The sequence below is a fragment of the Epinephelus moara genome, chromosome 17 (assembly GCF_006386435.1).
Source record: "Epinephelus moara isolate mb chromosome 17, YSFRI_EMoa_1.0, whole genome shotgun sequence".
Lineage (NCBI taxonomy): Eukaryota > Metazoa > Chordata > Actinopteri > Perciformes > Serranidae > Epinephelus > Epinephelus moara.
In genome coordinates, this window is record NC_065522.1 from 11,825,010 (window position 1) to 11,841,950 (window position 16,941).

Here is a 16,941-nt window from a genome sequence, read left to right on the forward strand (position 1 = left end):
ACTTTGACCTCACCTGAGGGCTCTGATGACCTCACCTGAGGACTCTGACCTCACCAGAGGGCTCTGATGCCCTCACCTGTGGACTCTGACCTGACTCGAGGACTCTGATGACCAAACCTGTGAACTTTGACCTCACCTGAGGGCTCTGATGACCTCACCTGAGGACTCTGACCTCACCTAAGGGCTCTGATGGCCTCACTTTAGTATCTTTATCTTTATGCATGGATGATGTTATTTGTTTTTCAAATAATTAAAAGACTTTCTAAGAGAAAATGTGTTGCTGTGATGTTCAGTCACCAGTAAGCATTGAGTGTAGTTTTATTAACATATATTATTACAGTATTTGTCAACAGTAAAATACAAAAGGGAGCAAAAAAGGCCTACAAGCTATAAACAGAAATGGTCTGACCAGAAATGGGCCCAACAGCGCCCCCATGAAAAAGTCCTCACTAAGATGGTACAAAACTTTTTAGCAAGCTATTTTTCCTTTGTATGTTTTAAAAATCTGAGGTGGAAACTGAAATTAGGGCGCCACCTAGTGTTGAAATGTAAGATCAGTTTGTCTCTAAGTATAGCAGAAAGGGTGGTCCTCACTTTCAATGGGAAGTTTTCCGGTCCTCACTTTAATGCCTGTACAGGAATGTGTGTGTGTGTGTGTGTGTGTGTCCAAAAGGAAAAGAGAACATCACTATCAGCCATCCTCGAGAGCGTCTCCGTCATCAGCGCAACTCTCGCGATACTTTGAAACACATGGCCGCCCACAGTGTTTACAACTTCTCGCAATGAAGTGGTGACTAAAAACGCAAAGTCTCGAAGTAGAAGGACACCGAGTCATTTTGAGTATTATTCGTACTCTTCGGCTGTAGTTGAAACTTTGACGGCATCGAGGAGAAAAGTGTTTCCAGCCAAACTGCGAGCAGAACCAAAGGCCAGACAAGCCATAACACAGGTAGGTAGCATCAGAGTGCTAGCGGAGGCTAATGCTAACGTGAGGTGGTTACCGTCTCTGTCGTGGACTGAGGGTTAAAGGAAATTTAAACATTTTGCCGTATTTGCTAGCATAATTCAAGTTATGTGAGGACAGCGGAGCGTTCGTGGAGTTAAACTTGTAAGGGGTTGTGAGGTAACTCGTACCTCGCAAGCGTAAACTTAGCAATTTGAACATTAATGCTAGTTTGGAGTGGTTGACACCGTCACGACTAGCCACAGGTGTCTGTAGGGTGTTTGCACCAGCAGTTTAGAGTCAATTATTTATTCCTTTAAACAAGTTTACGTTAACTTCACGAAATCGACGGATGTGTTTTGTCTTTTGCAAAAGTGCTGATGTATTTTTGCATTGTTTGACTTGTGTTTTCCATCTTGTATTATTGGCCTCACCTGCACTGCCCCCCTTGTCTTCATGGTTTGCCTGTCTCACTGTTTTCTAGGCTACTGGGTGCTGTGATGTCCTCGACCCTCAGCAGACTCAAACACCCACACTGCAGGAAGAAGCACTATCCTAGTAGCACGTACCTCACCCACGTCTGACAGCCAACCACTGGACACAAATCACTTTGACGCCAGGTAGAAGACTTGACAGGAGAGAATAATAAACAAAAGAGAGATGTCTGATTCAGCTGGAAGTGGTGAAAGCGGTGGTGTGGCAGGCGCAGGGCAGGACGCAGAAGCGGATAATGAGCCCCCTCATCAGGCACCACCTTTGCCTGAGGGTAACAGCTCAGAGGTAGTTGAGACCTCAGAGGAAGGGGAACCTCCGTCTGCCAAGCGGCCCAGAATAAGTGAGGAGGGAGAGCAGGAGCAGGCTGCAAAGCTGGTTGAGATGCATGGAGAAACACCAGCACAGTCTGACTTGCTGCAGGAAGACCCAGCCACACCAGCACAAAGTAGAGTATCTGCAGCTGCATGTATCAAATTAAAGATAAGAAAATGGGATAAAATAAATTCATTTAAATAAATTAAGATCTTGGAGATTATGACACAGGATTAGTTTAATTAATAATAATAAAACAAGCTGTACTAATGTATTCTGTGATACTGGGAACAGGAGAACCACTACAATGTGAGGAGGAACATCAAGCAGGGGAAGAGGTGCCTGTCAGTGGGGGAAGTGAAGAAGAATGCCATCAGAATGGAGATGGTGGACATGAGGCACCCTTAGAAGAAGAAGAGGAGGCAAAACCAGAGGAGGAGCACAATGGTAACGGGTCTGCAGACAGCCCCAGTGAGGGACAGCGGTAAGTGGAGGAAGAGGTCAAGTTTATTTTTAACCTGTGTTTCCACACGACTCGGGGCAAAGACACAGCAGACACACCATCAAGTGAGCTATTTCAAGCAGGAATTTGTGGAGGGTGGCAGTGTTATGTAATGATTATGTAGATGTATGATGTTTCAGAAATGGAGAGAGGCAGTTTTGAGTCTGTACTGAAGAACAAGAGGTTTTGGTCATTTCAAGATGGCCAATAAATGCCTTGAAAACCATTATTATTTATAAAGCTTTACAAACATGCAAACTGCTGTACTTCTTTATCATACGCTTTGCTGGGCTGATTGTGCGGTCACTACTAAAAACATGTGTTACTTATTTTTTTCCCACCTGTTTGTGTATAAATCAAATGTGTGGCACTGGTGAATCATCTTAAAAATACTCCGTTATTTTTAGCAGCAGTAACTGACTATTACTGCGTGATGTAGCCTCTGTTCACCAGGCACACTACTGCTCTTCAGTGCATGCAGCGACACCCATGTGACTTTATAATTAGATAGATGAGATAAAGTGTGAGATGTATTTGCTAAGTATTAATAAGTAAGACAGCCCATGCACCATAATCTAATGCAATGGTTCCCAGCGTTTTCTGTAAGGGACCCCTTTTCTATGGTCTCTAATAGGTAAATTGAAAACCCCTGGCTAAGTGGCAGATTTGATGGATATTTCATAATATATTCAATACATACCAACAGTACAGAACAACTGAAACTGTACAATGAACCCAAATGGTGAACGCAATAATAGCCTCAAGTTTATAAGTGATTTCAATGAATTTTGAGCAGATCAGAGACAAGTTTTCCTGAACTTTCAGTAGGGGTCGGGACCCCCAGATTGGGAACCAGTGATCTTATTTGTTAAAAAAAACAAAAAAAAAAACATGTAGTAAATGTCTCCAGCCTGGCATCTTTAGGTGGCAATTGTGTACTTCACTTAGTAGGCTATTCATATGTCACAAGTCAGGTTTTAAAAAAAAGCAAAGATAATAGTTTCACTGAGATTGATGCAATCAACCATGTCTATGATAATTAGGACAGTTGTGCTGCTGTGGGCCCTAAAACAAGTAAAACATGAAAAGAACACTGTCAATCTAAATCAGCCAGACCCTGTATTTAGTTTCCACAGGCAAAGAAGGGGATTGTTATGAAGTGAGCATGGAACTTGTTGTTATACAAATTGTATGGTAATTACACAGTTGCAGCCATTTGAAAATGTGTAATTGCCTGTTAGTGTTAGCTGTTGCTGTGCTTCATCTGTACGTTTTATCATCGCACTGATTTTGAAGTAGGGCAGCAAAATACGCCACAGCATTAACTGATTAAATATTTAACACTGTCAATCATCACAGTGGCAATGTTTGGAGAGGATGACATGAGATGAAAAATGATGGACTTAACCTGTAGAGCCATGAAATGTAATTAACAATTTGCTCCACTGTGTGGTGACACTGTGTCTAAATTTTCCTGGTGGGCTTTGTGGAAGTCGACACAATGGTTTATATACAGTGGCGTTGTTGTCCCAGTTAGGAAATTCACTGCATAAATCAAACAAATTCTAAGCAGGACTAAAATTCATATGTCAGGTTTGTGGTTGCATTATGCATAAGATGGGGAACACTGTCTTTCAGTTTGCTATGTGATGTTTTGATTCCTCTTTTAAACTCATTAACTGAATATTTGCCCTTCTCTCTTTCTTGTGCCCAGCCTTGGCCTAGATTTTACCCAGAATCCCCAGATGCTGACTGGTTCCTGGACTGAGTACTCCAGCCTTCCAGAGAATTACCTCAAAGGCTGCAAATGGTAATCTCTTCTAGAGTTAACATAACACATAATACACCATGTGCACAAGGTTTTGAAGATGCTAAGTATAAAACCCTTAAATCATTACTGAATTTGTGAGTCATCATTTTTATAATAACCATAAAAATAACACCATTACATTTGTACATTTTGTGCCCATGTGCAGCTGTCAGGGACAGATATTGATGTCCTGGAATACTGAGAAAATGATATTCTTTCAGTCCAAATGAAGCGATGAAAATGACTTTCACCCTGTTTGTCATTCCCAGGCCAGTGTAGGAACATTAGTTCAGACATTGCATTCGGTGTAAGTGAGTGAACAGTTTCTTTAATGTAAACTGCCTGTGTGCTATAGATGTATACAATAGCATAAAAGCAATCCATGTACATGCTGTTCTCAGATTACCGCTGGTAATACACCACCATCTTTTTCTTATCCTGCCTCCTGTTCTAAACCAGGGCCCCCGATGGTTCCTGTATCCTGACCAACAGTGCAGACAATGTGCTCCGTGTGTACAACCTCCCTCCAGAGATTTACAGCTACAACTGGGACTTGCTTCCCGAGATGGTGAGCATACACATAGCTTACCGTCAGGGGTTTCCAAAGTGTTTGTATAGAGGACAGAAAAAGTAGCTGACCAAAGGAGTGTTTGCAACTTACTGAAAAACCTTAGATTTTTGTTATCAATCAATCAATTTTATTTATAAATCCCAGTATCACAAATCACAGTTTGCCTCACAGGGCTTTACAGCATACGACATCCCTCTGTCCTTAGGACCCTCGCAGCGGATAAGGAAAAACTCTTTAACGGGGGGAAAAACGGTAGAAACCTCAGGATGAGCAACTGAGGAGGGATCCCTCTTCCAGGACGGACAGACGTGCAATAGANAGAGAGAGAGAGAGAGGGAAGGAGAGAAGGTGCCTGGTGTATTATAGGAGGTCCCCCGGCAGACTAGGCCTTAGTCAGCCTAACTAGGGGCTGGTACAAGGCAAGCCTGAGCCGGCCCTAACTATAAGCTTTATCAAAGAGGAAAGTCTTAAGTCTAGTCTTAAATGTGGAGACGGTGTCTGCCTCCCGGACCGTAACAGGAAGATGATTCCACAGGAGCAAGAAAGTAAGAAAGTTGAAATTACATAAACATTTCATGAAAAACTGTGTAAATGTTCTTGCACACCATAAAGTCTTAATAGCTGTTGTGTAGGACTTGAAAAGGAAACAAATTATTTTCTTTAAAAGTCGTTCAATTCAGTTGTAAATAGGAAAGGTTTTACCTCAATTAAGTTTATTGAAAGAGGTCAGTCTTGCTCAGTAGATAAATAAACCCTAATGTACTCCAATCCATAACTGAAACAGTTCCTCTAGTGCCTCCATTAGTCCCAATTTAAGGTCATTTTTTGGTTGTAATGCAGGAGCCCCTGCACATACAGGAAAGCCTTTCTCTCCAAGTTTTGTCAGACAGGAGTCAAACAAATGCATTCTGTTTATCCTATCTTGTAAAATAGAGCATCAAAACACTGAAATAGCTTTACCATGGCTTTTTAATTGAAGAAGCCACAGTTTGCCTATTCATTCTCAAAACCTGTGTGTCATTGATGAAGTTGAATTCAGGTTAATTATATTGGATCAGTCAGAATGTGGCCTGCTAGTTTGAGAATTCAGAGTCATTTATCTGTTCCCACTTCAAGTTTAGTTACAGTTTATTTTATTAAACAGAAGGAGAACACTGTTTAGTTTTGATTAATTCCCAATAATACATTTTTGTCACTGACCATATTAAAGCGTTCATATATACTCAGTTTGTGGTCTGACATGTAGAGCTGCAGCGATTAAACGATTAGCTGTGAACTATGACATTAATTTCCCTACTAATTAGATAATCCATTAAAAAAAAGATAATCCCTTTATCAGTTTGAGTAATTTTTAAGAAGAAAAAAAATCAAAATGATCTGATTCCAGTGGCTCAAATGTAAATATTGTCTGATTTGTTTGCTCCTCTATGACAGTAAACTGCATATCTTTGGGTTGTGGACAAAACAAGACATTTGAGGACATCATCTTAGGCTTTAGGAAACACTGGTCAACATCTTTTCACAATGTTCTGACATTTTTTAGACCTAACAGTTAATTGATTAATCAAGAAAATAATCCACAGGTTTACTGACAGTAATTATAATCGTTAGTTGCAGCGCTACAGATATGCAAGGCTTTGAAATTAAAAGTGAACAGAAGGCGTCTTAGAGTTCCAATCATCCTGTTTTTCACAGCAGATAAGACAGATTTCTAGAGATTCGTGTTCTGCACCACTGTAGATGTTTTCAATGCCTCAATCATGTTTATGACATATTTCACACGTCTTTTAAACACTGTCTAAATTGTGTGATACTTCCAGTACAGGAAAGGTCAGTAACCTGTCATGTGTTTGACCTTTTTGTTGTTGAACATGATGTCTGGATGCATGTTGTGTTATCAAGTAATAAAAAAACATGTCAATCAATTTAAGGCAGCAGCTTGAGAAAATGAATTTCAGAACATTTAACAGTTAGGATAGCAAAGACATTCTGTCCTTTAGGTTTTGGGGAAATATCAAATGGCCAGCCAATCTCTTAATTGTATTACAGACTGGTAGATTGGGATCACTGAACAAAAGTAATTGAAATCTAATCCATTTTCCTCCATTACAGAGATCTCTCACCGCTTGTGAAAAGGGTAGAAAATTGAGCTTTCATTGCTCTATTTCTCACACGGCGCCACTGGCTTTTCATATTGAATTTTACTACAAGGAAAAGCCTGCTACATTGTCTTTTAGCCACCTATTCAGCATCAGCATGGATAGATCCCATCAGTAGTTGCAGTTATATTACACTGTGTGTTTCAGCCTTTACAAATTTCTGACTGTTTTTCCCTTTCTTTCATTCTGTGGCAGAGTCCAGTGCTGAGGATGGCAGAGGGAGACACCATCTACGACTACTGCTGGTACCCCAAGATGAACTCTCTGGACGCAGACACATGCTTGTGAGTTCAACTCGATCTTTGCCAGACCATGCCCCGAGCCTCAGCTATTTAACAGCAGGATAGATGAGACATTTAAAGTTCACTTTGAAGGTCAGCCTGCCAGATGGTGAAGGATGTATACATAGAAAAGGCACTGTTGTTTATCCAGGCTGGTGTCAGTCTGTGATTGGTTTTTTTTTATCTAGATCTTGGATGGTTAGAGTTGGACACTCTGTGTTGGTGTGTGTGAGTAAGATTTTCTGTGTGCTTGAGCCTGTCTAATAGACTATCCGAATATGGAGGATATTGTTGTATGCTTGTGACTCATTCTTTGATCCCCGTGGTATTTGCGCTCGTTGTGGGAGCCGGCTGCCAGCGTGGAGATGGCTGTAAAAGCTTTCTGATGTCTCTCATTATGAGTGAAGAGTTGGCCTTCGTCTTGTCTGCCTCTGCCTCCACCGCAATCCGCTCGGCTGTTTGAGGCCCACGGTGCTTTTCAGCATGATTCAGCCCACTAACAGCTCTCCCGGGTCCAGACAACACCTAAAGGGCCTCATGATTCTCTGACTTGGGGCTTCTCTTTTCATCTCATTCTCCTTTTTTTGTTGCCGTGTGTGTGCAGGCGCACGTTCCAGCAGGCTTTTGAATGTGGTAACTGTGACATCACTGTGTGTCTGTGCGTGCCCTGTTGAACAGAGCCAACATCAGTAACACCCAGCCATCACCGTGGAGATTGCGTATCGTCAGTGGCGAGAGAGGTAGGGCCGTGCTAACAAGCTAAGGTCAAGTTGCCAACAGTTTTCACTGTGTGTACCTCTCCTCCCTGAGCTCCCCCCGTCCTCCAGTTACAGCCTCTGCCCTCTGAGAGAACCCTCTGATCAAGGCCCAGCATTGGCACCGCTCCACCCCAACACCAGACAGCCTTCACTGTGTAAGAGGAGGGGGGGCTGGGGGTCAGGAGCTGTATGTCCAAAGATGAGAGTTGTGTAAACAGCACAACGATCAACAAACGACTCATGTGGACAATGAACCACTTGAGGCTTGTGTGTATCTGCCAAAGCTGTGCAAAGATCTGTCTGTCATGAGGATGACGATGCCAGCAGGAGTTGACAGTAGATATTCTTCATCTTCTTCAGATCACTGCCACGAATCACAGGGGAGCTCCTGCAGGGCACAGCCAGGTGGTCGGACAAGCTCAGAGTTGATTGTTAAGGGCCGAGGCAAGCGGATGAAAGGTTATGGTTGCGATTAACGAATTTACGGCCAACCTGTTTTTCTAGTGCCTTTTCTGTCTTCCTCCTCCCTCCTCCTCCTCTTTTCACATCTCCCATTTTGTTGCTCATTCCTCCCCCTGCGCTCCTTGAACTTCTGTCTGCCAAAAGCCGTGTGTTGTTGATGCCCCTCCTGTAGAGAGGGAATAAGGGCCCCTGTTATGGCTCGGTTAAGTTGCACTGAGTTCTAGGCATTGCTCCAAGCTAGCAGCAGTCTAGCATTATAATTGGGCATTTCCCTGCTCTGGAATAAAGCTGTGGCTCAGAGGGGCCATAACAGAACACGGCAGCAATGGTAGGGGCTAATTTCCTTTGTCTAATTGAGCCGCAGTGATGTTTCGGCATTTGTTCAGCGCCCAGTAATTAGAGTTAAAAAGGCATGGCTCAGTCTTTGGCCCTGATTTGAATCAATAAGATTGTGCTGTGGTCTTGTCTCCATAATGAGCCATAGCACAATGCGGTGTATTTGTTTTGATGCATTGATACATTCAGGTGGAGGTGGTGCAGTAGAGGTTAGGAACAAGAAATGAGTCAGACGTATTGTAGTCATACATTATGTATATTTCAAAAAATTGCATCAGTCTATTTCATTTGAATCTGGTTGGTATCCTTTGAGATGCAGACGGTAAAACCACCATTTAGTTTTTTACTTTTAAAGACAAATATTGATTATGACACTGTTTATTCACTTCGCATTAAATATGTTCTTTTTGAAACCCTAAAAAGAGACATTTCTTAATTGCCAGTCGAACAAAAAAACGCCCACAAGGATGAACCATTCCCAGCCTTCATTCACCCTTTCATAATTAAATAACGTCCAATATCACAAATCACAATTTGCCTCAGAGAGCTTTGCAACACACAACATCCTTCTGTCCCTGGACCCTCACAGCAGATAAAGAAAAACCCCTAACAGGGAAAAAATGGTAAAAACCTCAGGAAGAGCAGCTGAGGAGGGATCCTCTGTACGGACGGACGTGCAATAGATGTCATGGGTACAAAAAAGATCAACATAATAAAATTACAGAAATCCATAGGACACAATGATACATAAAGTATACATTAATGACTATTAATAATAGTAATAGAAGTAGACATTAGGCAGGACCATGGCAGCAGTGCAACTATGACCATAACCTTCCTGACGAAGATCCATGTGATCGAAACGTTGATCTTATATAATAAACATTTGAGGAGCTACAACAGTGTGCGGACTTCACCCCTTTTTTTAAAAAAAAAAGTCTGTTTGCTTGTTGGTCCTGCACCTGTAATATCTTGGATGTGCGTGCTCTGCCCCACTTTGAGCAGTGCAACCATGACCCATGATTCAGGCGCAACCACAATCTGGGCGAACCTGCGAGATGACAAAGCACAAAAGCTGCAGGAAAGAAGCCAAGTTAGTAACATGGATTAATGGGACATGAATTTTTGCAAATGGAGAGAGAGAGAAGGAGGGAAGAGCTCAGTGTATCACAGGAAGTCCCCTGACAGACTAGGTCTGTTTCAGCCCAACTAGGGGCTGGTCCCAGGCAAGCCTGAGCCAGCCCTAACTATAAGCTTCATCAAAGAGGAAAACTGTGACTGCTTTCTTCAGTCCTTTTTTACATGTCTTTAATAACTTGCTCTCTTCCACCCCGTGCCGTCCTTTTTTTCCTGGCCTCTCAATTCTCTTCTGCAGCCTAGCCAGCAGTAGCCGTGACAACCCAGTCCATGTGTGGGATGCATTTTACGGGGAGGTGCGCGCCAGTTTCCGACCCTACAATCACCTGGATGAGCTGACAGCAGCCCACTCCCTGTGCTTCTCGCCCGACGGAACGCAGCTCTACTGCGGGTTTGACAAAACTGTCAGAGTCTTCTACACCGAGCGTCCGGGAAGAGACTGTGAGGAGCGGCCCACCGTAGGTCAGTTATGAACTGCTCTTGCACAGTCTAAGCTTAAAGCGTCATGCTCACTGGTTTGTGTGATTCAGCTGATGAACTACAGATCATGCATATGTTACAGTGCAAGGGTCTAATATTACAGACAGTTAATTGTGGCTCCTTTACATGAAAAAATAAATGTTAGCTATTCTGTGGTTTCACATTATGTATGAAACGAAATACTTCTTGAAAGTTGTATAAAATTCATTTGCACTAAGATGGATAGTTATTTGTTATAAATGATGAATAATGAGTTGCGTATAATGTGTATTCCTATTTGAGAGCAGGGATTGTTTTAAAAGCTCTCCCTGTTGTTCAAGGGCGCTAACTCTGAGAGTGAAGAATAATTAAGTGAAAGAATTGCATTCACAGGCTATGTTCTCAGAAAATCAAACCCACAAGTGAAACAATAAGTAAATAGAGCTGATGTGAAAAGGATAATGTAAAGTCAGTTGTTTCTCGTGTTGAAAAAGTAGCAGTTTGACAGCTGGCTGTCACGTCTAACAGGCTGAAATCTCCTTGAAGAAATCAACAAGGACAGTTTTTATTATGTGCTGCTGAGAAAAAAATAAAGGGAACTAAATGTTTACTGTGATGAAGTAACAGCTCGCTGGCAGACTGTTAGAATGCACTGAAATGAACTGAACCAATGTCTGCCTTATTGTTAACAGACTGGCATATTCTAAACCACCAAAATGATCCTTGAAAATACCAACAAATTGGTTTTATTTTTCAGCTCACATGGTATCATGGTATGCAGGATGAGTGGTTACCTTTCAGGTGGCAACAAAGAAACCAGAAAACAAATGCAAAATGCCTGAAATAAGGGTTTTTGTTTTTTTTACACCTGAACTCTGCTACACTAGCAAGTCTGGTAGATCATTGCTGTCTGTGGTTTCTTGTCTCTTTGGCTCCATCAGCCTGGCTTGATAGTTAATAAATGCAAATGATGCAGAAACTTATGGTTAATCTCAAACACAGGGTATGTGATACATGTGAGGACTGTGCCAAACCTTTGCCTCTGCTAGTTTGTGCAAAAATGCCATTTTTAAAAGTGAGAAAGAGAACGATTGGGAAATGAGTAAACGGAAACAGATGATCCAAATGTGAGTTCATGTGTGCATTGTTGAGAAATCTTTTCCTCTCAGAGATGTAATCAGGAATGCAGGAGCTGCCAAAAAGTCAACTTGGAGTAGAAGTGATTGGGAGTTGTGTCTTGTGAACTCTTTAAAAGGCTGACGGCCCTGCCAAATGCCACTTTGTTGTCTTCACTGCAGTGAAGAAGCAGGGCCAAAGTGGCATCATCTCCTGCTTTGGCTTCAGCCCCTGCCAGTCTGTTTACGCCTGCGGCTCTTACTCCCGCTGCGCTGGCCTCTACTCCTGCCAAGACGGCACCCTGCTGGCTTTGCTGCCGACCCGCCACCACGGAGGCCTCACCCATCTGCTCTTCTCCCCTGATGGCAACTACCTGTACACCGGCGGGCGCAAGGTGAACACAAACACACACACGCTTGCACACAGCAGACAGGAGACCTGAGTGTAATGGTGCTGCTTCGTTTGAATGATCTCACACACACACCGTCAGTAGGCTTTAAGCGGCTAACAAATGACTTCGCTCTGTTGCATTGGAAAATTAGTTTACAAAGCAATGTCAAAGCTTTTGGACAAGAGCTTTATATGCTAATTTCCTGTCTTGATGGCATGAGTCAGCATGTAATGAATCTGATTAGGCATTATGGCATTCCCCCAAAAGTGAAAGTCTAAAGGATTAACTGTGTTTCACGAGGGTGCTGCAGACTTTTGCCTTCACAGGAGCTTGAATTTGCACCTATTAGATTATTGTATTAGTTGTTATTTTCCCCCAGTTCCAGACAGTGTCTGGAGTCTTCTCCGAATTTGACTTGCACAAGTTGTTCTCAGTGTTCTATTTACAACTTGCAATGTAGAGACTCCATAACTATCAGCATCTGTGTGATTCAGAGCCCCCCCCATTCATCCCTGTTACAGTATGTCACCCTGTCCACATTAAATATACACCAGTTAGGCATTCCTGAGTCTACAAAGTTACTCTGTAGCATGCAAGTCAATCTGCCACTTACTTATCTACAATTTAGCAACGGGTCAAGAGTATAGATATACTGTGCACTGCAGCTCTTTGTCAAGTCAGTATCACGTATTTAGTTTGGTTGTAGTTGGTTGGTAGGGCTGATATTTCTAATGGTATAGGCCTAATGATACAGGTCAACAATGTGTATTTTGGATGTTTGCAAAATGTATTCATTATTGTTCATCGAACCATTTTTAAAGAAATACTTAACCCCCAGATGACCATTTCTGGATCAATTACCTACCGCGTGTTTCGTTGAATTTGGGAAGAAAACTTTTCCCACATGCATCCACAGTGAACGAAGAATCCAAAAACTGAGAAAGTTCTTGATTAATGGAAGCCAAAGGAGACTGCATTTAACAACAGCAAGATTTTATCAAAACATCTGTTTACAAACTTGTGCAGTATAATCCAAGTCTCATTTATTCAGTCGTATGCTCAGTACTTACCAAACAGACAGCCCTGTTGATGGGGGACTGAGCGGAAAGTGAAACTCATTTGCGCTCTCTTCAAAGTCAGACTCCATTGACAAAAATAGTCATTATACCTTGTTGAACACGGGAGCTACAGGTCTACCACTACTCACTGTGTGGATGTGTGTGTGTAGGATCCAGAGATCCTGTGCTGGGACCTAAGAGAGCCGGGCAAGGTTGTGTTCTCACTGAAGAGAAACGTGGACACTAACCAGCGCATCTACTTTGATCTGGACCTGTAAGTTTGCTTCACTAACTACAGCTTTACTCACTGATATGAGTGTGAGCTTCAACTGTGATGACCGTGATCAATAACCTGTGACCTGATGGCACTTTGTGTTTGTTTCTGTACAGATCAGGCAGGTACCTGCTGAGCGGCGACACAGAGGGAGTGGTGTCGGTATGGGACACCCTGACAGCTCCTCCTGATGGTAACGAGGAGCTACTGCAACCTCAGCTCAGGTTCCAGGCCCATTGGGACTGCACCAACGGCATCAGGCATGTTTGCAAAAAGAAAATAAGTCAAACTCTTCCCATAAGGGTATAAGAAAATTTGGATACCCTTGAGTATGGCAGTATTCTGTTTGTGATACTATATTGATTTTTGATTAATAGTTTATATGCAAAGATTTATGGCAGTACTTCATTTTGTGTTGTGTTCAAACCTAACTGCTACATAGCAGTGTTAAAATCTATCTTCAGCCATTTGGCTCTTCCATTCCAACGTAACAATGTATCACTACCATAAATACAAAAAACACAAGCCTATGAAACAGGTAGTCATAAAGGGTGATTTCTTAAAATTAGATTTAATTAAATCCCAATATATCGGCTTGCTTACAGTATCGCGATATATCACGATATATTGAATCGTAACCCCTGTATCATGATACGTATCGAATTGACAGATACTTGCCGATACGCAGCCTTACGTCCCATTGGTTGATGACACAATTGCTGTTTCAGGTTTAGTAATGATAGGACAAATAAAATATCAGTGTCGACATCGACTTGACATGGAGATTCCATTAGCATTAATTCATCCTAAATAAATCTTACAAAAGGTAGAAGCTTCTCAGTTGTCCAGGTCATGACAAGTCTTGTCAGAAGTCAAGCACAACCACATAGGAAGCCCATCAGCCCTCAGGTTACCATTATAAAGATGGTAGAAGGAAGTCACAAACATAAAGAATCCTGATAAAATGACAAAAATCACATTGGACTTCAGTACAAGCAGATAGCCGAACAACAGCTGTGAATAGGGGAGAGAAAGACGGCAATAAGGGCCATCAATCATGTTCAGTGACTGTGTTGCTGTTTTCCTTCCTGATTGTCCTGCTGTGTTTGTTTCCCCCCAATCATTTGCACAAAAGCATAGGGAATGCAAACAAGTCATTCAAAAATATTTTAGATAAGAGGCTTCCAATTTCCGAGTTCTAATATTACACAACAGTATTACTGCTTTGTGAGAACAGAGAGCAATAACTACAGCCTCTGTGTGCATTTATGAAACCTCCAGTTAGCGGCTCTGTATTCTGTGTAGAGACGAAGTAGCTGATGATCTAAAAATTATGCATCATGACTGAGAATGTGCTGCAATTATGTATAGAATGTGGACTTCAGTTAATTCAGTTGTTTTAAGACGGAAAAGCAGCTTATTTCCTCTTAGTGTTTGCATCTAAGTCTACTTTAAATGCATAACAAGTGCAGAGCTGTGATGCAAAACATTTTAATTTTTTATGCACGCCATCAATTTGAATTCCTCCTATTCTCATTTTTTTGTTCTTCTGTAGTATTCATCCCTTCATACCTCTGTTGGCAACATCCAGCGGGCAGCGCCAGTTCCCGTGGCCCGGCGACAGTGAGGGTGACTCGGCCTCCGAGGGCGAAGGAGGTGAAGCTGTGCTGTCTCCTCAGGAGATCCGACAAGACAACGCCCTGACGCTGTGGTGGGCTGGACCCCTCAGCCCTGCAGCCGAGGGGAACCATGAGCAGGGTACAGAGGTGGTTGAGGCCTGAAGCTCTGCTAGTTCAGCCAGCTGACACAAATTGAGTTACACTTGCCATGTGATATTTATTTTGGGAATGTTTGGTGTGGAGAAAGCTAATTAGGAGTCAGTCCTTTGCCATCAGCAACATAAAGTGCTGAGGTGGAAAAGAATTTCTGGATTATTTTTAATGAAAAGCATCAGGCTACCTTAAACATCAGCACATTTACAGGCCAAATAAATTTCTCAGATTGATTTACATGTCACCTGCAACGTTTACAACGTTTACTGACACAGTACTCTCACTTGCAGAGTTAAAATTAAAGGATCATGAAACAGTACATGTCAGGTCAGTACAGAACCAATTTTCAGGGTTCTGTGTTTGAGGACTTAATTGTTTAAATGTAATTTGGTGAATAGGAATTGGAACTTTTTGCCAAGCAAGGCTTTCTTTAAAGCCTGAAGGTCAATTCATACTTTCTGTGTCTGCGAGGGTCCGCTTTGGTCTGACGTAAATGTTGTCATCTGACATTCCCATGAGGGTTCACATGGACCCTTGTGTGAATGTGTAGGTGCAGCCCAAAATTTGTGACTGTGCGTATACAGCAAGTGCGCTGATTGCACATGCTCCAGTTATAAAATACAAACTCTTGTTCCACACTCTAGTGAAATTGGTGGCGCATTCATCTCCAGCTGGTTTGCAAAGAAGAAAAAAAGTGCTTCTCCTCGTCCGTGCTTCCTATGTATTGCATCAAATGTTCTGAATTCCCTGTCTCTGGTCCTGCTCTAGTGAAGCAGTTGCACATTATATTTTCTCTTTTGAGCTTTTTCTTGTTATTGAGCCCCAAAAACAACAAACACAGGAGCTCGTCTTGTTGTCGTGAAGTTACAATTTTCGTTACTTATGTGCATGCATCTTCTTCTTGATTTTTATGGCAGTTGCGTGAATGCCAGACCGATGCGGACCCTCGATTGTAGTATGAACAGAACCGCGTGTGCGACCGGTGCAAGTCCACAGCTGTCTGTGGAATGCAGGAAGTATGTCCGGGCCTTTACTCCATTTGAGACAAAATGCTGACTGCGTAAGGATTAGATTGGGACCTTATATTTTCCAATTCTGTTACTTAGACTGAGAATTTTTTTAAAACCAGACAAGATGAAATGTTATGCATCTTTATTTAAACTTTTTTATGGCGATTGTGCCTCCTGATTTGGATGAATATGGCTGAATTGAAGGCCTTGACCATGGCGTGAAACAGCTTGGTGTCTGCCTACTGATCGCACATCCGATCTGAGTTGTATCTGTTGGAGTGTTTGTTTACGTGTGTGTGGCTGTAATGCTGCCCCGGAGATTCCTAACTGCTATAGTTACAGTTAAGTGCCATTTGTTCTTGAGCTTTGCTTTTGTAAACTGATGGGATCTCCTGTTTTTAACCTTCTTTTTTAAACTATCAGACGCACCAAGTGTTGTGTCGCTCTGTGCATGCCCACAAATGTATATTTTTGTAAAGCCATGATGATCATTCTCATTTTTCGAATGTATACTCTGTAAGCAGCTAGCTTGATTACTGTAACCTCATAACAATCTGTGAAAGTCTTTTAAGTCGTGGGTGCACCTGGAAAACGAGTGATGTCTATTATTTTTTTCTACAGATTAGGCTCCAATTACACCTGTACCTATGCGAGTGGTGATGTGGCAGCACAAAACACGTTGTGTGTGTATAATTGCATTAATAATGTACTGCAATGATTTGCTCAATGCTTATGTTGCCATCAGTGGGTTGTGCTTTGCTTCAGGGTTTCTTTGCAGGTAGACCATGGGAGCACAGTATGCGCCAACCAAAGCCTTGTATCTTTAGACACTGAGGAATCTATCAATTCTGAAGCCTCTGCTGATCCAGGTTTCACTTCTTGGAACTCAAATTTGTTGCCAAACAATAGTAGCTACAATTGTGTGTCTACTATTACACAATACAACACAGATTTGCTCCACCAGGAAGCATGACGAACCATGTAGGCCTTGATGTCATAACATAAGTCTGTAGATAGATGGCTGTGTCTGCGACAGGTGTCTTTCTGGTGGTTTTATCCAAGCTGCAGTGAATTAAAAGCATATCTCTTCACATA

The 16,941-nt window shown here is 42.2% G+C and overlaps 1 protein-coding gene across 1 annotated transcript; it reads left to right on the forward strand.

The window, feature by feature from the left end:
* The first annotated feature begins 729 nt into the window (after nucleotides 1–729).
* On the forward strand, nucleotides 730–16,941 carry wrap53 (WD repeat containing, antisense to TP53). Its single transcript, XM_050067151.1, has 11 exons — nucleotides 730–949; nucleotides 1,428–1,883; nucleotides 2,045–2,234; nucleotides 3,967–4,062; nucleotides 4,522–4,630; nucleotides 6,988–7,076; nucleotides 10,005–10,228; nucleotides 11,524–11,735; nucleotides 12,961–13,064; nucleotides 13,181–13,324; nucleotides 14,620–16,941. The coding sequence occupies exons 2-11, from the start codon at nucleotides 1,604–1,606 to the stop codon at nucleotides 14,843–14,845; spliced, it is 1,674 nt and encodes a 557-aa protein (XP_049923108.1). The 5' UTR covers nucleotides 730–949; nucleotides 1,428–1,603; the 3' UTR covers nucleotides 14,846–16,941.

Bases quoted from the DNA above. Each gene is read 5' to 3' on its own strand.
- wrap53 (XM_050067151.1), top strand. From the start codon at position 1,604: ATGTCTGATTCAGCTGGAAGTGGTGAAAGCGGTGGTGTGGCAGGCGCA. The intron at 10,229-11,523 runs GTCAGTTATGAA...TCTTCACTGCAG, and splicing joins TGAGGAGCGGCCCACCGTAG to TGAAGAAGCAGGGCCAAAGT. The intron at 11,736-12,960 runs GTGAACACAAAC...GTGTGTGTGTAG, and splicing joins TGTACACCGGCGGGCGCAAG to GATCCAGAGATCCTGTGCTG.